Source organism: Arvicanthis niloticus, chromosome 22, assembly GCF_011762505.2.
Source record: "Arvicanthis niloticus isolate mArvNil1 chromosome 22, mArvNil1.pat.X, whole genome shotgun sequence".
NCBI classification, from domain to species: Eukaryota; Metazoa; Chordata; class Mammalia; order Rodentia; family Muridae; genus Arvicanthis; species Arvicanthis niloticus.
The window spans coordinates 8,387,587-8,410,199 of NC_133429.1; the positions used below are offsets into that span (position 1 = coordinate 8,387,587).

Genomic DNA, 22,613 nt, shown 5'->3' on the forward strand with positions numbered 1-22,613 from the left:
GCCCTCCCCCACCCCACCCCACCCTGTACAATGGTGTCCATCTGCTTAACAATGCCCCATCACCTTTTCTTGCAGCCTGTAGATTCTGAATCTCCTGTGTTCAAGACTGGTCTCAGAATTACCCAGTGCCTGGCCCAAGGGACCCCCTGGAGCCCATGGTTTTTTTTTTCTTTGAAGGAACATAAGGATGGAACCCTCACACAGAGGTAAGGGAAGTACATTCACTTCATGTGCTTGAACAATGAGAATGCTGGCACAGAATATTGTGGACTCTTGGCCTGACAAGCTAGAAAAAATACTGTACCCCAAGTTTTGAACTGTGAGCTCAGAGTACTGAACAGGAAGGCTTCCAACTATTGCTACAGCTGAGATGGGTGCATGAGGCATGAGGTGGATACCTCTGGGAGTGTCTCACAGATAGGCAGGCTAGGAGCCAGGACACCGCTACCCTGCTGGGATTCAGTTTGGTGTTTTTCCTGCTGGGGATAGTCCAGGCTAGACCCTCCTGCTTTATTCCTCACCTCGATAATATAATCTCTGCCATCCTTGCTGTGGACAGCCTTGACAGCACAGATGTCTAGGCCGCCGAACATTTCTGAACAGCTGTCCACCCACAGCCTGTACCTGCAAAGACATGACTGACAGTGAGCACAGAAGCAAGGGCAGAGGTCAGAGGGAGACAGGGGAGTGAAGGCAGATAGAGGAGGGGATGTCGCTCAAGATATGAAACAAGGGAGACAGAGAACAGGGATAGAGGAGAGAAAGACTGAGTACTGCCCCAGGACCTTGGCTCTGCAGCAATAGGAAGCTTGCCTTGCCCTCACCCAGAGCCATCCAGACACCCAGACACCCCTGCAGCCCTTTTCCCTTGGGAAAGCTGCTGGAAGGGCTCTAAAAATCCCTCCCAGCTGCCCTCCCTGCTCAAAGCCCAAGCCAGACAAGAGCCTGTAGGGGACAAAGGGCCCCATTCTCCTGGAGCCTGGGGAGGGTGAGGGGTGGGCAGGGGAGTTCCTTCAGACTGCTCCTGACTTGCCTAGGGGCCTGGCCCTCTGGACCAATTGCTTTTATTCCTGTTCCAGTGATTGACAGCTGCAGGGCCAGTTTGCTTTGCTGGGGGACAGATCTGGGCTGTGAACTTTGACCCCACAACAAGGGGCTGGTTGTATCTGGGGAGATCTTCTGGGCTTGCACTTGGCTTCCGCCTGTGGAGTGGATTTGGGAGTCACAGGGGACTTTGTGTCAGTGTTCCTGCCTCTCTCCCCACTCTCCAGGGTCACACGGAGCACTGCAGCTCTCAGATCTATTTGTATGTTTGAGCCGTATGACCTGGAACGAGGAGAGCACGGCTGGAGACTTCTAAGAACCCATTCTTTGCTTGTCTCCACAGGGCTCACTGAGGCCTCCTGAAAGGATCTCTCTAAAGAGGGAAGTAGCATGGCCATGTTCATCTAGAACTCCCAGAACCAGAACCCAGTCTCGTTCCCTCATCTAACCAGAGCCAGGGGCATGCTAACAAGAGCTGGGTGAAGGTCCCATGTCCACTGGATTCCTACTCCAACTATGTGCCAGTCTGTGCCTGGCAGGGTAATTCCTCTTTCCTTCTAAGCTCACCAAAGATTGATCAGAGAGACTCATTTTTCAGATGGAGAAGCTGAGGCTTGGAGAGAGTAATAAATGACAGATTGGCTTCCAGTCCCAGATCCTGCCTGTAACCAGGTTGTTTGCTCTCTCTCTCTCTCTCTCTCTCTCTCTCTCTCTCTCTCTCTCTCTCTCCCTCCCTCCCTCATTTGGATCCTGCCACAACATCACACTGTGTGTTTGTTTTTACTTGGCATGGAGGAGCTAGTATGCATGTGTGTGCACTCACACACATGCATGTAAACATGTTGGGTGGGATCACATGTATGCAAGCGTGAGTATCAGGACATCAAGCCCACCTTGGGTGTTGTTCCCCTCGGGCCTTCCATCTTGTTTTTTGAGACAAGGTCTCCCACTGAATGTGAGACTTGCCAAACAGTGCAGCCTGGCTGGCTAACAAGCCCCAGGATTTTTCTGTCTGTCTCCCCCATGCTGGGATTATGGCTGCAAGCTGCCATATCTGCCTGGCATTTTTATGTAGGATCTGGGAATCAAACTCATGCCCTTATGCTTATGTGGCAAGTACCTTATGGCCTGATCTATGATCTGGATATTTATTATTATTTCCTTAGTGATTTTGGGAGAGCCGCTCCCTCCACATGTCTCAGTTTCTTTTATTTGGTTCTTGTGCTTGGGACACACAAAGATAATGAAGCCCATGTACAAATAAATGGTCAGCTTCAGGACTCTGCCCTGTGTTATTGGGTGGCTGCTACCTATTCTTAGTTCTTCCTACAACTCATAGAATGTGCTCAAGAAGCACAATGCCTGAGACACACTCATGAGTCAAGGTTCTTCCCGGAGAGATAGAAGAAGTCTAGACTTAGGACTGGAGGCAACCAGATTCCAGAGGCTGTTTTCAAATGATGAACATCCAGGTCGTCTGTGTGCATCACACAGGGGCAGAAACCCCAGGGGCCAGGAAAGATAGGAACGGTTTCCTTCAACCAGGCTGACTAGCACTGACTAAATGGTATGAAAGTTGCTCAGGAGTCAGGCTCCCCAACAAGCAGGGAACCGAGGAGGGGCTGGTCCTGATTAAAGATCTCCAGAGACGTTGGGACTGTAGGAATTGTACTAGGTACATGACTATGCGTGGGACAGTGTAGTCATGTCCCTCATGTAGTCAGGCTGAGCAGACCCTGTCCTGTGAAGGTTCCTATTAGAGTCACCCTTGTGGCTTAAGACTGAGCCACACCACAGGATGGTGGCACCTGGAGATCTCCATGGTGATCGTCTGAAACCATGGAGAAGGTAAGACTTACAATCTGGGACAGTCACGAAGAGGGCACTGGCTGTCCATGAACACCCCCTGGGGGGATGTGCCTGGAACTTGGCACAACCCCACAAGACTAGCTGGTACAAGGGAGTTCCAAGAGGATGCTGTAGCCCCCACCTAGGCTTGCTGAGAAGGGCGGATATCCAACCTGGAAGGCACATGTCATGGGTTCAGTCTCTCAGATGACATGCAGACTTGACTATTGCTTTCTTCACTGTCCAGCTGAAGAAGTTCAGGATTGCCTGCTAACCTATCTAGAAGGGTTGGGACACTCACCTTGGTTCCTGTGGCTTCCTGAGCTTACAGCCCTTGAACTGGCAGTTCCACGGGGGCTGGGCTGATGTCTCTTTTCACTACCACTGTTTTCCCAAGGCTCAGCTCTAAAACTATAGCCCACAGTGAGTGCTTATGACACAGTTGCAGAGATGAAACCAAAGCTAGCTTCTTCAGATTCCCACTTGTTCTTTAGGATGGAATTCTGGTGCCCCTTCCTTTGGGAAGGAACCCTTCCCTGGTCTTCCCCAAAGTTTCACTGGGTGCCCTGTCTCCTTGTTCCTGCTGCAAGTGTTCATGGCTCATGCTGTCCTGACATCATTGTATTAGGCTACAATTGTCTTCTCCCTTACAGAAGAAGGGAAAGATGACTGTTATTAATAATAGGAGGGGCATTTAGTTTCCCTCCTCCTAAAGACTTAGCAAACAGCATTACATCCATCCCTGAGACTCAGAAGTAGGCCCCACTCCAACCTCCAGAGTAGAAACTTGACATAGATTTAGTCAAATGCAGCATTGTTGCCTTCTCAGCTAGTGAGTGTCTTAGGGATGATCATGTGACCCAAAGCCTGGCTAAGCAGCCAATAAGGTTCCATCTCAGGCTTTGGATGAAAGGCAGAGAAAGGGTGCTTCTTTTCTGTCAGACTTGACAGTGAGGCTTTACTTTAAGCCTGCTGCTGCCATGAACCTCTGCTGGAGAAAGTATGATCCAACATGGCCACGAAAGAAAGAAATGATTTCAGTAGAGGGGGCGGGGATAGGGTCCTATGCCTTTCCTGAACACAAGCCTCTGGATCTTTCATCAACAAAAGCTAGTAAGTCCCCAAAGCACAGACTAACATGCTGTGTTCTGATGCTTGTATCTGTGCCACAGTTCTTAGAGGAAATACTCGGTGCCTTTTACCTTGGCCTCTTTGCTGCTCAGCACACTGTAGCATGTAGCAGGCGCTCAGTGTTTACTGACCCTAGAGTGCATGCTCTAGCCACTACTATTGCCTGCTTGCAGGCAGTGTCCAGTGGGTTCCTAGGGGAGGTGTCTGTAACTGGCGCAGAAGCAGATGCCCAGCCATTCCTCAACCGAGGAGGTTGAACATGGTAGTGCTTAAAGTGAGACAGACCTATAGGTTCCCCAAGCCAGTGTACCTTAAAGGACTCACAACTTAAGGGGAATTAGCTTTTTCCTCTTCATATAGTCTGAGGAAGGTGGCTCTCTATTTTAATGATGTCTTAATCATTAACTGCGGTCTCCTAGACATCTGCAAACAATTGGGGACTGGCAAAGGCTCTTATTGCTCTTACTGAGGCAGCAGGGCAGGACCCAGAAGACTTGAAGCCAAGACCTCAGTGTTCCACACTCATTTCTGGAACATGGGACAAACCACTTAATTTCTCTGAACTGCCACCATCTGTAAATGTAATTTTGACAGGTACCTTGTCATTGATGCTGACCAGATAGAAAAGCAAGCCAGGATGTGCCCTGTGGGTGGGGACACTGGGCAGAGGTTGAAGTGTCATTCTCACTGGATGCTGGTGCATCTTTCTGCACACTCTTTGTCTCTTACCTTTCCGTCATGGCCACCTGCTCCAGCATAGCAGAGCCTGTATTAGCTTTCCAGTTTCCAGAGATGGAGGTTCTCCTGGGTTAGAACAAACCACACATCAAGAACATTATAGAGATCTCCTCCCCTCTCCTCCTCTTCTTTCCTCTCCTCTTCTCTCCTCTCCCCAGCACTGTGCTCAGGAGTGTTCATCTAACCTGCCTGATAGAGGAGAAGCCTTAACTTGATACAGCCTAGAATCATTGGAAAAAGACATCTCAGTTGAGAGACTGACTAGGTCAGATTAGTCTGTGAGCATGTCTGTGGGATTGTCTTATTGTTAACTGATGCAGGAGGATCCATTCCACAGTGGGTGGCACGATTCTCTAGAGAGGTGTTCTTGGGCTGTATAAGAAAGCTAAAAGCCGGGCGGTGGTGGTGCACGCCTTTAATCCCAGCACTTGGGAGGCAGAGGCAGGCGGATTTCTGAGTTTGAGGCCAGCCTGGTCTACAGAGTGAGTTCCAGGATAGCCAGGACTACACAGAGAAACCCTGTCTTGAAAAAAACAAAAACAAACAAACAAACAAACAAAAAAAAAACCAGAAAAGAAAGCTAAAAGCATGGGTCTATTAGTCAGCCAGCAAATAACGTTCTCATGGTCTCAGCTTCAAGCTTCTACTTGAGTTTCTGCTCTGACTTTCCTCAGTGATAGAATGGAAACTGAGATACATTGTTTTCTTTCCTTAAATTGCTTTTGTTCAGAGTGTTTAACATTCAGTAACACAATGGAACTAGAACAAGCATTGAATACTTTCTAGAAGGTTCTACCCTGATGGCATAATCCCTTCTCTGAACCCTCTTCCTAAGATTACCATTTAGGAAGGGGTGGACTTTCAATATGAAATTGGGGTGAGAGATTATATAAGATCAAATATACACCTTAGAGGTTGAGGAGAAGCTTCTGGTCTGAGCAACTTTGGATAAAGAGTGAAGACATTAAATGATACTTTAAATGGAGGTAAATGATACTTTCTATAAGCATGTGCGGTGGTTGGTAGAGTTGTTTCCCACTGGACCACCAGGCAGAGGCTGAAACTTCACATGGATGAGAGTCGAGTAAATAGCCCAATGAGTGATGGATACTGGAAGACAGCTTTTTTTTTTTTGGTTGGCATAGATGTCTAGACAAGCAATCAGGGAGGACAAAAGTGAGCCACGTGGTACTGGATAAAAGTCCAGACAGCAGTATGGCTCCATTTAGAGACATATATATGCAGACAGATATATGGAGAAATAATTATGGATGCATGCATATGAGTGGGCAAATGTGCATATGTATGTCTTGCTGTATATGCTAAGAGAATCTAAAAGCAGTCACATCTCAGTGGCAGCAATCAGAAAGGGCCTGAGTGCAGAACAGGATGTGGGCCAGAGGAGGCTGAATGGCTTTGGGCTGGGAGGACAGTCTCAGCTGAAGCGTAATGTTAGTCCCATCCTTGGATGTGGACCAGCCGAGGGTCCAGGACTCTCTGTAGGCAGTGACAAATTGGAGCTGTCAGGCCAGAAGGGCTCAGCCTGAAGAATGCAGCAATGAGGTAATCCCCAGAAAAGAAACTGGGGCAAGGTGACACCAATGTCAAATGCAAATTCTAGCCATGAGGGGAGGAGGTGGGAAATGATACCAGGGTGCCACAGGAATGCACTGAAGCACCTCACTGGGATGAACCTAGCTGATGCAGGAGTGGGAGATCTGATCCCCGAGATGGGGAGAGGACAACTGAAAGCAGTAACTGCTCTGGCCTGCCCTGGAGGGTTGGGGCACACAAGGGTGGTTGACTAACATGAAGGGGCAGAACGATCCCTTGAAAACTGGCTTTTATCTCTTCTCTGGGTCTATGTCCTTCTCTGTCAACTTCCAGTGTCCCAGGCAATTGTACAGTTGCAACCAACTGCATGGATCTCAAAGCTTAAAATCACCCCTAGCCCTTTATTATTATTATTATTTTATTTGTATGTGTGTGTTTGTGGTGTATGTGTATGTGTGTACACATGTGTACCTGTTGAGTCTGGAGGAAAACCTGGGGTATTATCCTTAGAATGCCATCTGTCTCCTTTGCAACAAGGTCTTTCATTGGCTTATGGGTAACTGATTAAGAAAGACTGGCTGGCTTTGGAACCCCAGAGAGCCTTCTGTCTCTGTTTATCTAGTCCTTGGATTACAAGAACATATGATTACAGTTCTTATTTTTGTTTTGTTTTGCTTTGTGAGACAGGGCTTTACTATGTAACTCTGGTTATGGAACTCACTATGTAGACCAGGCTAGCCTCCAACTCCCAGAGATCTGCCTGCCTTCCAAGTACTGGAATTAAAGGTTTACATGACCGTACTCTCCTTCATACCTCGTATTTTTATGTAGGATCTGGGGATTGAACTCAGGTTCTTATACTTGGAAATCGAGTGCTTTATTCATTGAAATACCCCAGACTTACTTACAGTTACACACACACACACACACACACACACACACACACACACACAAGCACACACATGTGAGTGATTATGGAAGCTACCTTGGGTGTTGTCCATCAGGTTGTCCAATGCTATTGGCCTTGTTTTTTTGAGACAGACTCACTGTGACCCGGGGCTTGTTAATTTTCTTAACTTGGCTGGTCATGGAGCCCCAGGATCCTCCTCAGGGCTAGGATCACAAGTGTGCACCATCATATCTTTTTAGTTGAGTGCTGGGCATCAAACTCTGGTCCTCATGCTTGTGCTTTCCCAAGTCTTCCCAGTCTCCACCTGGCTCTATACACAGAGATGTGTTTTTCTGCTGGCCTAGGCAACCCAGGTGAAAAGCCATGGCAGAGAATGCATCCATGGCTCATGTGCCACGGAACAGGCACAGCACAAATAGGCACTGCTTTGGTGATTGACTTGGCATCTTTACAGAAGCAGGCGACAGTGTAGCTTGCCTACCAGATTCTCAGGCAAAAGCTATGCTGTGTAGAATCACATGGACAGACAGACTGTTCAACTGTCTGTGTCCAATCATTGCAGCTTCCTGATAGGGAGTTGTGACCATAGTCAGTGTTGCATGAGGGTGACAAGAAGGCCACTCTTGGCTATTGGGTCTCACCACTTCAAGTGGAACCAGCAACATTCTAAAATGGAGACACAGAGATCCAGAAGCAGGTACGACCTCTGCAAGGGGGAACCTGTCCACCTACTCCAGAGTCACACTGAAACTGGTGGCCTCAGCCCCAGTTAGCCCAACCTTTGTTGACTCACACTGAAGCAGAGGCAGGGGACTGACTGCCTTTGACACATGGCATTCATGTTCTTCCTTTAGAGGTATCCCCAACAGGCAGTGATCTTGCTCAAATTGCCTGCCTTCCTGCTGGGATTCACTATAGGTGTTTCCTGCCTTTCTCTAACCAAAGCAAGGGACAGATGACACTCTGAGATAGTGCTGCAGAAGACGCTGGTGGATCCTTCACCTGTTGGTGCCATGACCATCAGCTGTCACTTCCGGCTCCGTGCATTCCTGGGGCTGCCCTGAATCTCAATGCTTCTGCAATCAGTAATGATGTCTTGGGATTTTAGTTTGTTTTAAAAATTTCTTATCGCCTATGATTTTATGACATATATTTTTTTTAAAAAAGCAAAACAAAATATTCAGAAGTAGTTTCTGTTGCTTGCAACCAGAGAATCTAATGTGTCTTCTGAATGAATCTTGTTGGTTCCACAGAATAACAGCTTGCTGTTCAATACACATACCAGACCATACATCTTTCTCCATGATATAAAAAATACTGACCCTTCAGGAAGGTCCTCAAATGAGTCCTTGATTTACATTAATCTCTTTCTGTCTCTGTCTCTCTGTCTCTCTGTCTCTCTGTCTGTCTCTCTGTCTCTCTGTCTGTCTGTCTGTCTCTCTCTCTCTCTCTCTCTCACACACACACACACACACACACACACCTTTGTAGAGAGATCTACCCTGAGCTAAGCTACAACAGAACTAGAGATGAGGACACAGAGTCCTGGTAGAAGGAAGCAGGCTCCTCCCACTTTCCAGACCCTGCTCACTGACTCCTCCCACCTTCCAGCCCCGCCTGCTGACTTACATGTATGCCTTGTAGTTGGATCCAATCTTCTGTATGCGGATGTCGTACTTGGAATCAATAAAAGCCTCCGTGGTGGCATAGGTTTTGGCCATAGCCACCACGCTGGTGATGTCCTGGTAGTCGTGCTGGTTTTCTACTTTGATCTGTGGGGTAAGGAGGACATGTGAGTGTGACTGTCCATCTAGTCTCCATTGTATACCTGCCCTAACCAGAACAGGGTACTCCAATCTGTCTTACAGGAGACACAGATGCAGGAGGTGAATCATCTTACTGCCTACCTTCCCAAGGAAGAGAAGAGGAAGGGACTAGTTCCAGCTAGGAAGGCAGGGGCCCTTTAGGAAATAGGCGAGCACCAAAGGGGTTTAGAATAATAAATACTTCTTGTTTGAGACAGGCACCCCCACCATGGTCCTAGAGCTTTCTATGTTGATCAGGTTGGCCTTGAATTCACAGAGATCCCCCTGCCATTGCCTCCTGAGTGCTGGACTGAAGGTGTGCACCACCATGCTCAGCCTGTGAATATATTCTGGGTGTGTGACTGGCAACATGGGAGGATTGGGGTCAAACCATGAGGAATGTCAGAGTCTCTCAGGAAAGGTGGCTGGTCAAGTGGTTATTTGTTGAGGGTAGGAAAGTGGGGACAATGGCTGGGTGCCATCCTAGGGGACAGTTCATGAAAGGTTCTGCTGGCTCTCACCATGTGCTCAGATTTTAGAAGCTGGAGGAAGAGAGATTGGAGTTTAAATGAGCAAGTGTTTAATTTGTGTTTTCAGAACAATCATTCACTTGTATAAGGGGTTGAATGGGAGAGTGTGGTAGACAACAGAGAAACTAATTAGAAAACAGTGGTGTGTACATGTGTGTGTGAGTGTGTGTGTGTGAGTGCATGTGTGTGTGTGTATTGTGTTTGCATGTATTTAGTGGATGCTATATGAATGGTATGTTTTTGAGTGTTCATGTGGTATTTGCTGTATATATCTTGTGTTTATACCTGGTGCTACAGAATATATATATATATATATATATATATATATATATATATATGTATTTAGATATATGCTTGATGGCTTTATAGTTCAGAAACTTGAAGGAGAAACTTGCCCTGTTGATGGGTTGAGGCCAGGACCACAGGGTAGTATTTTGGGGGTAGAAAAAGAGGTCTTAAGAAAGCTCCTAAGACCAAGGGCAGGGTACAAAACCAAGTCTCTGTGGTAGTGATCTCATGTAAAAGCTGGATCTTAGAGTCCATGAACAACAAAGTGGAGTGCCCCTTCCAGCTGGCCATGGGGACCCTATTTGTCTAGAGTGACACTCTTCTTTTCTTTTTTCATGTTGACAGTGAAATATCTGACACTGGGCCAAAGGCAGAGAGAAGCCCTAAGGGGCTGAGTGCAGGGGCAGCATGGCTAGAATTGGGACAAGAGTAGGGTTAAACCCCAGGGTACCTTCTCTCCCATGTCCCCTGCCCTTTGCATCTCAGCTCTGATCACCCCATCCTGTCCACAGTGTGGTCCACGCAGCATCTCAGCTCTGATCACCCCATCCTGTCCACAGTGTGGTCCACGCAGCATCTCAGCTCTGATCACCCCATCCTGTCCACAGTGTGGTCCACGCAGCATCTCAGCTCTGATCACCCCATCCTGTCCACAGTGTGGTCCACGCAGCATCTCAGCTCTGATCACCCCATCCTGTCCACAGTGTGGCCCACGCAGCATCTCAGCTCTGATCACCCCATCCTGTCCACAGTGTGGTCCACGCAGCATCTCAGCTCTGATCACCCCATCCTGTCCACAGTGTGGTCCACGCAGCATCTCAGCTCTGATCACCCCATCCTGTCCACAGTGTGGCCCACGCACATTTGTACCAGCTTTACACCATACGAAGGGCACCCTCAGGGGCAAGGCATGAAGCTACACGTAATGGCCATTTTACAGATGTGGTAACTGAGTTGTCTTTATCCAAAGTCAGTGCCTCAGTGCACAGTGCCTACAATAAAACCCTGACCCAAAGGCCCATCCCTCTTACTAAGCATCTCAGGGTCTTTGCAAGAGCAGGCTTTCTCTTTGCCATGAGGGTTGAAGGTGAGCAAGCCTTCTCTTTGCCCTTGAAGAGCCCAAGCTTGCAGTGATGATGCTTGGCCACTGCTGCAGAGCAAACAAGGATGCAGGTCCACCAGGATGAGGTCCCTGTGTTCTATTCATTTTCCTTTGGACCCCTCTCTCCTTCCAGCTGTAGCAGAGGGAGAAGTGTGCCTTGTTCCTTTGTCTTGGGTCTCCCGAGGCTCTGAATGCTGGCTGTCCCCACTCCTTTTAGCAACAGAACCATACAGCTTAATCTGAGGACCTGGTCTCCAAGATACAGATTCTTTTGTTCTAGTGTCCAAGTGGATGTGGTGAACTCTTCAAGTTCTAGTCAATGAGAATGAAGTAGATGTGGTGTGAGCCACCCTTGGTGGTCCCTGGATGTTAAAAGGCCTCCATTTCCGCTTTCCCTCTTTCTTATGCTGTGATATGGATGTGGCGACTGGTGTAGCAGCAGTCATCTTTAGACTCTGTTTTACTTGTATGGTTCATTACTAGGACAAGCTACCTGGCAAAAGCAACTTGAAGATGGAAGGGTAGGCTGATTTTGGCTCGCAGTTTGGAGGGAATAGCCCATTATGGCAGGAAAGCCATGGTGATGGGAGCATGAGGTGGCCAATCACATCCCATCCACAGTCATGAAGCAGAGTTATGAATGTCATTATTCACCTAGCCCTCCTTTTTATTCAGCCTGGGTCTTTGCACGTCAGCTAACCTAACCTCGATAAGCCCTCATGGATACGGCCAGAGGCTCGTCTCCAAGGTGATTCTAGATCCTGCCAGGTTGCCAATCAATAAAAACCACCCTGACCTCCTCAATAGTGAATCCTGCAGAGTTCCTTGGGCTGCATCCTATTGTGGCTCTGGCTAACATCTGGACTTGATAAACCTTTGAAGTTTGGATTACATACCACTGTTTCCTTTTCGTTACCGCCTTCGAAGTTGGTATTGTCTTGTCTTCCTCCAGTGTTCTTTGAGTGGCATTGGGACATCAGTTTTAGCCAATACACTGGCTCAGGTACAGGAATTCAAAGTTATCAGAATGAAAGAGTCCAGAAGAGAGCTTGCAGGGACAGCATAGCACAACCATGCTTCTGTCACTAGAGGCTTCGGAAAGACTAGAACTTCTGCTCCGTGGCTTCTAGACCACACAGTGTGCATGATAGTCAGCCTTAGGGATGTCTAACGTCCTTTCTCCATCTGCATTCTCTCCTGACACAGGGATCCTTGACCACCAGAATAAATACTACATTTTCCCTTTCCCTTAATGTCTTATTGCAGCCATGTGACAACATCTTGGTGCTTTTGTGTGATCAAAGAAGGGGTGTGAACTGAAGAGAAGGGCCGGGCTCTCCCCTTTGCTCTTGATCTTCTCCTGTTGGCTTCATAGATGACAAGTGGATAATTCACACGGAGGAAGGAGACTGACCCCTGAAATCATGGAGGCTCCATGCCAGCTCTGGGCTTCCTTTTATCCAGTTCCATTAGGGGAAACAGAAACTTCTAGTTTGTTTAAGCCACTTTGCTTTGACAATCAGACTTTATCTCAGTCACAATCTAAGCCTTAGAATGCATCTGGATTTCCTCTCACCCCCAGTGGGGACAAAAGGGAACTAAAACAGAAAGCATAGATATAACAGTTTAACCAGTGAGCCAGTATGTCAGCCCACCTTCCTCTGGAAGCCTCTGTCTGAGTCTGAGTATCTGGGGGAGTGACACTCATCCGCCCCCATCCAGAGTTGGCATAACTCTTCCATGGCCTCTTTCAAAAGAGCCAAATGTCCCCAGCAACAGGATATTGTTTTCTTTATAGAGGGCTCCTCAGATTGTAGAATGCTGGGGCTCCATAAAATCCTGGCTTTTTTCTCCATCTACTGTGCCTGTCTCCCTTTAGATGCTGAGCTTCTTGGGGATGGAGATGGACAATAGATTTTGTTTTAAGTCATAATATTCCTGTCTGGCAAGATAATTATAGGTGTTAAAAGGTGTTTTCTGGAATGACTCTAAGCTGAATAGAGACTAGAACTTGTGGTTGGGAGAGGGTCATGGTAGTGGAAAACATAAATGAGACCGAGAATGGCAAAGCAACTGAGCTTTGGGGATGTGCATGTTTTCTCCAATGTATGTGTAGGTGTGTGGAGGCCCAAGGTTGGTGTCATGAACCATCCTCAGTCATTCTTCCACCTTATTCACTGAAGCAGGGTTTCTCAATCAAAGCCAGAGCTCACCCATACAGCTAGTCTTGCTAGCCACATTTCTCAGGCCTCTCCTACCTCTGCCTCCAAGGGAGAGCTCCTTGATGGAATTATGGGCAGGCTTCCATACTCACCCACCATTTGTGTGAGTTCTGGGGATCTGAATGCCAATCAGGCTTACCCACTGGATCATCTCCCCAGCCCCTGGAAAAGTATGTCTTTTTATAAGATTGTTTTTTCAACTTTCTAGGCTGAATGCTACCCTGTCAGAGTCTCAAAAGCCCCAGTGAAACCAGGAATCCTGAAAAAGAGGCAGGTGGCATGTAGCTGTTTGGCAGAGCTGGAGAGGACTCTGAGATGGCCCTCAGGACAGAAATGTAGTGTGTTGAGGGCCATGAGAAGCACAGTTACAGGATGGAGAGCTGGCCCTGGCCAGGGAAACTTGGTACTCTGCCTGATTTACTGGCTGGAAAAGCCTCCATGGGTTCACAAAGATGAGATGAAAACAGGGAGACCCACAGGAGCTGTGATTCAAGAGACCCATGTGCTACCCAGAGTGTGGGGCCAGAGAACTCCAACTGTGAAGGCACAGCTTCACCACCCACCCCATCTTGCCTGCAGCTCTGTTCTTTTCTCCCCTCCCTGCCTCCTTTTGCCTTCTCTTGTCTTCCTTCCCCATCTCAATGTTCCTTTCTCCTGTTAACATCTCTCGTTTGCCCCTCACCTTCGGTTCGCTTTTCCCATCTTCTCATGGTCATTCTCCAGCTCTCTGTTTCCTATGATGTCTCTGTCTCTCCTGCCGACTTCTCCTTACTATATTCATGTTCAGGGTTTTACCTGCTTCTCCCTTACGGCCCATAGAACTGCTTTACTTCCCTGTGCGTACATGTATATGTGTATATGTAGTATATTATGTATATGATATATGATACAAATGTACATGTAAATGCATCTATATGATGTGTATGTATATGATGTATATGTATATGATGTATATGTGTATGATGTATATGTGTATGATGTATATGATATGATGTATATGATATGATGTATATGTGTATGATGTATATGTGTATGATGTATATGATATGATGTATATGATATGATGTATATGTGTATGTGTATATGCATGTGCAGACATGTGTGCATGTGAGTGTGTATGCTGAAGAGACACTAGGAAGGAAAGTGGCCAAAGAGAACAACAGGAACTGCAGAAGGGCCAGGATTTCTGATGGGAACTCTTCTGTGAAGACCTGGAATTCCATCCTGGGACAGGAGGAAGATCTACAACCCCAAAGGACTGCTTGTCATGTGCTCAGACACCTCCAATGAGGGAAGGGTTTGTGAATGGTCATGGCAGCTCTTTCCCCCAGGGAGCCTCTACCTTGTCTCACTCTATGTTGGTCCAAGAATAAACAAAAGGTCACTGTGACTTGTCTTGCCATCTGCCTGTATCTGCTCTTCATCTACTTGAGAAGAAGATGAGGGAATCAGATTGTAATGAGGCTAGAGAACAAGCTAATTCCAAAAAACCCAGAAGCACCATGATTCCCAGGGTTACTTAAAACAATTCTGGGTTCAAAGCCACCATTGCCATATACTGTTGAATTTCTTCATTTGCCAATTTTCATGGATTTTTTTCCCCCATTTGACTCATTTTGCTTTTTTAAAATGATGAGGTCACATGAATACATGGCCAGCAAGTGAGCAAGTGTAATCCCCATCCGATCCTCAGGAATTCCCATTGCCACTTGTTTGCTCCATTGTTTGACCAGGAAGTGTCCTCCCACAAGGATACTTGTCTGTGTCTGAACCCTTGGTGTCCAGCTGGTGGTGCTTGTTCAAGATGGCTGTAGGACCTTCTGGACATGGGACTTAACTGGCTGAAATGAGGCTGTAGGGGTGGGACTAGAGGGTTTATACTGACCCCATCAGCCCCAAGATCCCTACTCCCTAGTCCTTTACTGAGAAGCTACGGTAAGAACAATACATATGCAATAAAAGACCAGCAAATACATATACTTATTTTAATAACATCTACTGGGTTCTTGGGCCTCAGCAATGAGCCTCAGTTTTCTATGATCCTACATACCACAGAGCTGAAATGGACTTCGGATAAGTATGGGGAAAGTAGGTTTGCAGCTAAAGGCATTTTCATAGGAAACAGCGTGTTTACCCATGGCTCTGTGTTAGCAAAAAATCCTCAGCAATCAGCCAACAAAAGAAAACCAACTTCTATTGAGCACCTAGAATGTGGTAGATATCAGGCTAGGTAAGTTCTTGAATAATTAATTATCATAATTTAATTAAAAATTATAATCATTCTGTAAAGTTATTATCTCATGCAAGAGTTAAGAAGAGCAAACTTAAGCTGGGCAGTGGTGGCGCACACCTTTAATCCCAGCACTTGGGAGGCAGAGGCAGGTGGATTTCTGAGTTTGAGACCAGCCTGGTCTATAGAGTGAGTTCCAGGACAGCCAGGGCTACACAGAGAAACCCTGTCTCGGAAAAAAAAAAAGAAAGAACGAAAAAGAAAACCAGACTTAGAGAGGCAACTTAACTAACAGCTGGAATTTTGTCTGAGAAAGGTACATCAAGATCATGAGTGATGTAGAGATGAAAGTAACCATTGGTGGAATGGGCTGGATAGAAACACAGAAGCTGGGGAAATGCAGAAACATTCTCTGAGATTGTAATATTCTGTCACCCAAGTCCAAGGAGAGATGTGGACTTTCAGGACTTCATGCTTGACAATGACCTGGAAGTATTATCTAGGGCAGCTCACATGGGTCTTAGAAGGGCAAATACTAAGTTGAGCTGCATTAGTAGAAGCAAGGCAGTTAATAGATATCAAGCTTCATGAATAAGAATAATCAGTCTCCTGTCCATCTTATACCCCCACACTCCAGGACAGTACCTGATATCCCACATCTGTAAACACTGTTATCCCCTCTTAGCTAGGGGTGTTGTGTCCTTGGTTTTATCCAACTGTAGATTGAAAATATTTGGCCAAAATATGTTCATACTAAATATATGGAGACTTTTTTGTCATTATTTTTTAAACAACATCAACAACAGCAACACACAATCTACAAAGCATTTCCATGGTCTTAGATATGATAAGTTGTAGAGAGAATCTCTTGTAAGCATCACCTATCAATCAAAAAGCCCATGGCCAATGAGCCGAGGCAGGAAATAGGAGGTGGGACACTGGTAGGAAAAGAGAGGATTCTGGGAAATAGTGAGAGTGTAAGAGAGAAATTCAGGAGCCAGACAGGGGAGATGGACATAAGCTAGAGGTAGCTGGGCTCAGGATACAACATAGGAGATTCCAGAGAGACGCTGAGGGAGATGCTGAGGAGACATGAAGAAAGAAGCGGCCAGGACTGAAGAGAAGTGACTAACCGAGTGGTGGATATGCAACAGTTTAAGGGGACTAAATAAGTTAGGAGCTGGGCAGGGAATGAGCCAAAGCATATGGCCTAGGCATTTAATAATAAATAATTAGTCTTAGGGTCATCATTCCTGGTGTAGGACTGGGAAAGAAAAATGGTTTATTTTATTTTATTTTATTTTTTTTAGAATCAATAGATGTGCAGGAGTGTACAAATGTGTGTGTTATATTTCATTAATAAAATGAAAATATTTTATTAATGTCTTAGTCTTTTTTCCTGGTACAGGCAACTTAAGGGGGGGAAGACTTTATTCTGGCTCACAGTTCAAGATACACAGCTGCTCATATCGTATCCATAGCCAAAGAGAAGACAGACGCTTTTGGTGTTCAGCTTGCTTTCTCTTTACAGTTCTGGATTTCCTGTAGAGTGAATATCCCAACCCACAGTTAAGATGGGGCTTCTCATATCTATGAGCTTAATCAAGACACCCTTCCCAGGCATGCCTAGATACCTGTTTTCCTGTGATCTCAGAATCTGTCAAGTTGACAACATTAACCATCGCAAATGAAGACTGTGAGGATCTGTGGATTTGGTGTCGGGTGACACAGAACCAATGCCTCATAGGCTCTCAGAGATACATTCTTAGGTAGGTTCATGTAGTCATTAAACAATTCCTTAGCTCCCTATTGCTCTCCATGAACTGTTATACATGTTTGCGGTAGATTGGATCTGAAATGCCACCAAAGAGCCAGGTGTTAAAGACTTGCTCTTCCTCCCAGGGTGCTACTGGGAGGTGGTTCGACCTTTCTGATGTGGCCTAGTGGGAAGACTTTAGGTCACTGTGGTGTGTGTGACTTTGAGAAGGATACTGAGATCCCAGCTCCTGCCTTTTCCTCTTTGCTTCCCACCCATCACTACACGAGCACTTTTCTCTAGCACTCTCCTGCTACCATGCATAAAGCCAGGCAGCCGAGGACTAAAACATCCACAGTTGCGACCCAGAGCAAACTTTCGCTCTTTTTAAGTGGATTATCTGGTAATTTTTTTTTGACAGTAACAGAAAGTTGATGCACAGTGTTTAAGCCAACTGTTAATGGTGTGATAGAAAACGAGGGGACTGCTGTGGAATAAGATAAAGCGGGGTGAGGTGGGCATGGAATGCCAAGTGGGAAGAGGGACCACCCAGAGGATGAGTGAAGACAAGCTTGAACAGAGGCCCGAGTGAAGTGAGGGGTGAGCTATGCCGGCTAGGAACTGAAGGCTTGCATCTACAGAGCCTGCCGGATGTGTTTCTGATGGAGGGAGGGCCCTAAAGCCACATCCAGAATATAGTGAATGATTCTGGGTGCCACATAGTTTGAGACATTTGAAGACACTAAAAGGATCTACAGGTCACTTATACTTGGAGAGTGTTAAAGAAGAAAATGCCACATGCCTTTCTGCCCAGTTAATAGTTGGCACATGGAACATGGCTCATAAACATTGCTTTAACCTGGACAACTGCAGCTTAACACAGGAGTAACTTTTGGGGGTTGTTCTGGTGTTTCCTGTATTCATATGCTAAGTTCTGAACTCCAAGATCTGGTTGCCCCAAGATGAACAAATTTCCATGTATGCCAGACTTTGTTGTGCAACCCTTACTCTCTAATTTAAAACCATTGGTTAAATAAAAATGACTATAGCCAATTACTTGGGAGAAGAATAGAGAAAGGTGGAGTTTGAGTTACTGGGCTGGGGTCCCAGGTAGGAACCATGAGGGAGAGGGAGAAAGGTGAGGGAGAGGGAGAAAGCTGAGAGAGGGGGGAGGGGAGGGGAGAGAGGGAGGTGAAGGGGAAGGGAAGAGAGGGAGGTGAAGGGGAAAGGGGGAGGGAGAAAGAGAGAAAGAGAGAAAGAGAGAAAGAGAGATGGGGGAAGACAGAGAGAACAGGAGGTCTCCATTAGTCATGATGGACTGACCAGCAGCACATGCCGGAGTGAACTGCCTCCCCAGGACACCAGACTGCTGGAGCGGAAATAACCCAGGAAGATTCAAACAGCAAGTATTCAGGGAGCACAGTTGGGGAAGTAGCCAGTCCAGTGTTAGAGAATTAGATTAGGAGCAATCCCCCAGTACTTGTGCAGAGCCTGATAAATAAGTCACAGAGTGAGTCTCATTCATTTGAAGCTGGACAAGGATATGAGTAATTCATATTGTATAATAAGTAACTGTATATCCTTGGTGGACGGTATGTAATGAATTCTTCAAAATGACAAAGAAGTGCATATAGATTGATATTCAATGACCATATCATGGGAATGGTGGAAAGGCTGTTCGAAGAGGTTCACCACAGCAATACTGTCAGCATTATTAGGAGCCAAGAGCCTCCCTTCCCCTCTCTCCTACAATCCCTCCCTCCTTTCCCCTCCCCATCCTTCCTCTTTCTTTTCCTGCTCCGATGTTTGCCAAGTGCCACACCACCCTGTCATATCCCTAGCCCTAAGTGAAAAAGAAATACAATTTGAAAAATCAAAGAAAGCAAGTTAAATCTCTCTTATCTAAAGTTTGCATTCAAAATGTCAGTGTAGATTTATGATCTATTTTTTTTTCTCTGCCCCTCAAAAGACCCAGAAGAAGTGGCCAGCAAAATAGCAAAGAACACGCTTAGTACTTTGATTACAGTTCTTAAAAATGCTGTTATCCTGAAGGGAGCCAGGCTCCTTTGAGGGATGGCTGATCACAGGATTTAGGTAGAAACTGTGTGGTGAGCTGGGAGCATCTCACCATAGTGATAAGAGAGAAACACACATCAAGACCATGAGTCTACTGAAGGAAGGACTCCTAGAAACCAAAGATGGATCATTTGAGTGTCAGAAAGAATAATGAGTTCAACAAATTCAAGTACATTGAATTGTCAACCATCCACGACTTAAAAATAAGTGGCTGCCACCTTTGGAGGAAATTAAGACATCATTATTCTGAAAAGGATGAAGAAATGTTCTTTTCTGATAACACGGGGAGGGGTGAGGGTCAAGGAGGGCATCCTTTGGCAAACCCCATAGCAACAGTGTATCCAGGCAACAGTGGTGGGTGCCCAGATTGTTGGGGGATTGCTGGGAACTTCCCAAGGTGGAGGTCATGAAGGCAACACCTGAACTCACACATTAGCTTTGTATGAAAAGAGAACTCCCAGGCCTGGCTTGCCTCAGGTGTGATGTAGAATAATGTCCTTACCCATTCAAAGAGTATTCTCTCTTCATCTTAGGACCTGGCTTGCATGGCGTCTCAGAATCTATCCTCTCAGCTCCCAGGGAAGACAGTGACAGCACCATGGGTTGCTACCAGATAAACTCAGAATGAAGGAAATTCTATAGAAAAAAAGTATTTGTTTTCCCCCTCAATAAATACATGTCATAGGGAAAATTCCCAGTAACAACAGAGTCAGAAGGGCTGCCATATTCACACTAGCTGTGCGAAGTCAGGCTTTGTGTGACTACAGCCAGAATAAGGGACTACTCACATGGTGGTGCATGCTTAGCCTACCACTTGGAAGGCTCAGGCAGAATTAAGGCCAACCTGGGCTACACAGTTCGTACCAGGTCAGTTAGAGTCACATAGCAGGATTCTTACTGAATTGCCATCATCATCATCATCATCATCACCACCACCACCACCACCATCATCATCATCAACAACAACAACAAAAACAACAAACTAACAAAAGATCCAAATAAAAGGGGTAGCCATTGAACCCTGACTGCATGTTAGATTGAGGATTATTAAGTTTTAGGTGTAATAATGGCATTCGGCTATGTTACAGCAAAAAGGAAGCCTTTATGAGGTAAAAATACATTCGGGGCTATTTCTGGATAAAATGACATGCTATCTGGGATTTGCTTTCCATCCAGCGAGCCATAGAGACAGAAAGAAGAGGGGTGGCTGCTGCCAGGACCCGAGGCGAAGGGGGGTTGGCAGGGACTTCTAATGGGGATGGAGCATGGAGATGGGATTCCAGGGCGCTCATAGATCCCTGCTGGGCATATACCAAGGGGGAAACAACACTGAGTCACATGCTTTAGAAGGAGAAATTGTCTGAAAACCAGATCTCAGATTTTAAAAATAAAGAAGTATCTATGTTTGGGAGGAAGTGTGTGTGTGTGTGTGTGTAGCAAAACCGACTATGAATAAATACTGGTGGAAGCTGAAGACTGACCATTTTCTCTCCTTTTGTATATCTTTGAAAATTTCCGTAATAAAAATGTAAAACTGAGTAGGGCTGAGAGAAAAAGACAAAATGGAGAAGGATATAAAATTACAGTCAGAATGAGGTTAAAAGTGCAAATGGCGATGTCTGGCAGTGGGTGTGGCTCCTCCTGTGTGTGTCATAAACAACAAAAACAGCAACTTGGGTCAAACGTCACCCAGTTTCTTTAGGGGAAGGAATCACAGCCATTCCTGCAGCACAAGCAGAGTGGTATTTGCCCATGCTTCCTCCAGGGGGCCCTATGGGGGCAACCCAGTCATGATCTCCAGTGACTGCTGTCATTGATTGTAGGCTCCAGTCTTCCTCTGTTCCCGTCAACATAACAGAACCTTGCATATTGAGATTCAAAACCAGCAGAGGATTATTCTCTGGGGGCTGCGAAGTCTGACATCAAGGATGGCATTGGCTGGAGGCAGGCACACTTCATGGCTTGCCTTCTTGCCAGGTCCTCATATGAAGAGAGTTGGAGCAGGCTCACTGGTGTCTCTTCTTAGATGAACGCTAAACTCAGCTGGAGAGTCCCACCCACTGCAGGCCAATTAACCTCTCAAAGGCCTCATTTGTAAATATCATCACATGGGGGCTAGATCTCTCTGTCTCTCTCTGTCTCTCTCTGTCTCTCTCTCTCTCTCTCTCTCTCTCTCTCTCTCTCTCTCTCTCTCTCTCTCTCTCTCTCTCTCTCTCTTTCTCTGTAGGTGCATCATTTGGAGGCCAGTAGACAGCCTCAATTTTCCTTCCTCAAAAGCCACCAACCATGTTATTTTGAGGCAGAGTCTCTCAGTGGCCTTGGCATTCACCAAGTAGGCTGAGCTGGTCAGAGTTCCAGGGATCTGCTTGTCTCCAGATCTTGTTAGTGTTGAGATAAAAAAAAAAAAAAACAGACACTACCATACTTGACTTATTTATTATTATTATTTGTAAATTGGTCCTGGGGGTTGAACTCAGATCCTCATGCTTGCAAAGCAAGCCCTTTACCAACCGAGTGATCTCAGCTCAACATGAGATTTTCTGTTACACCGTTCATTGCACAGAATCTCTCATCCTTATGTCTTTCCCTTAAAACATCATTTCAGGAAAGCAGCTTTCAAGTGATCAAGGGAGTGCAATTTTGTAAGCACTTTGATCTGTCTTTCATAAAGTGTACTTTTGTAGTTGAAAAAGAAATCACACACATATGGTCTAACAAGGGCTACAATATAAAAGGAAATCTGGAAAAAGATAAAAGTCTCCGTCCTCCTCTCAACCCTAAGCTGTCACCTGCTGATAAGACTTCTCTGTACTTCACTGGCAATCTCCTTCAAATATGCTGACTCAAGGACACATAAAGTGGGTCCCTCCTGTCTCAGTGGGAGCTGAGGAAAGGAGACAAAGGTGCCACCTCCCAGTGTTTGCTGGGACATAGACAGCTGTGTAGCAAACAGGTACGTGGACACCATTGCTCGAAAAGCTGGAGAGTAGAGACAAGAGAGAACAAGGTGTGCTTTGCTCCCACCCCCATGGCTGCTGACAGCTTCAGCCAGGGACCCCAGCAGAATTAATGTGCTCTGTGCTATGGGATGGAGCCTTGATAGACAGAGGTGGATCCTTCCCAGGCCACCTGCAGGAGAGCACTGAAGCCACTGGAAGTGGCCTGCACCCATGGTTTAACTAGGGTAAAAATGCAAGCTCATAGAGTTAGATTGCGTCTTCCAAAGGCTCATGGGTAGGCGGCTTGGCCCCCAATGTGCTATTAGGATGTGTTGTGGGAGCTTAAAGAGGTGGAGCCTAGGAGGGAGTGATTGAATCCCTGAGGAGGTGAGGGAGATGCCCTCTCTCATGTGACCAGTTCTCACGTGACCTGTGGACCA

At 46.3% G+C, this 22,613-nt stretch overlaps 1 protein-coding gene and 1 long non-coding RNA gene across 5 annotated transcripts in view; one reads left to right on the plus strand and one right to left on the minus strand.

Moving 5' to 3' along the window:
* LOC143436003 (uncharacterized) overlaps positions 1–14,553 on the plus strand; it is a 28,838-nt gene extending 14,285 nt beyond the window's left edge. The window contains exons 2-4 of one of the 2 annotated variants that reach the window (XR_013106264.1): positions 76–206; positions 1,388–1,584; positions 13,381–14,553. This is a non-coding gene — a long non-coding RNA (uncharacterized LOC143436003). Of the gene's footprint in view, positions 1–75; positions 207–1,387; positions 1,674–13,380 lie in introns of those variants that run through there. The other variant, XR_013106263.1, reaches the window with a different exon arrangement.
* Syn3 (synapsin III) overlaps positions 1–22,613 on the minus strand; it is a 426,170-nt gene that overhangs the window by 19,944 nt on the left and 383,613 nt on the right. For all 3 annotated transcript variants that reach the window (XM_076919818.1, XM_076919816.1, XM_076919817.1), the window contains 3 exons: positions 8,855–8,997; positions 4,753–4,827; positions 522–624 (listed from right to left, as the gene is read on the minus strand). In XM_076919818.1, the coding sequence (XP_076775933.1) occupies positions 522–624; positions 4,753–4,827; positions 8,855–8,997 (321 nt within the window). The remainder of the gene's footprint in view (positions 1–521; positions 625–4,752; positions 4,828–8,854; positions 8,998–22,613) is intronic.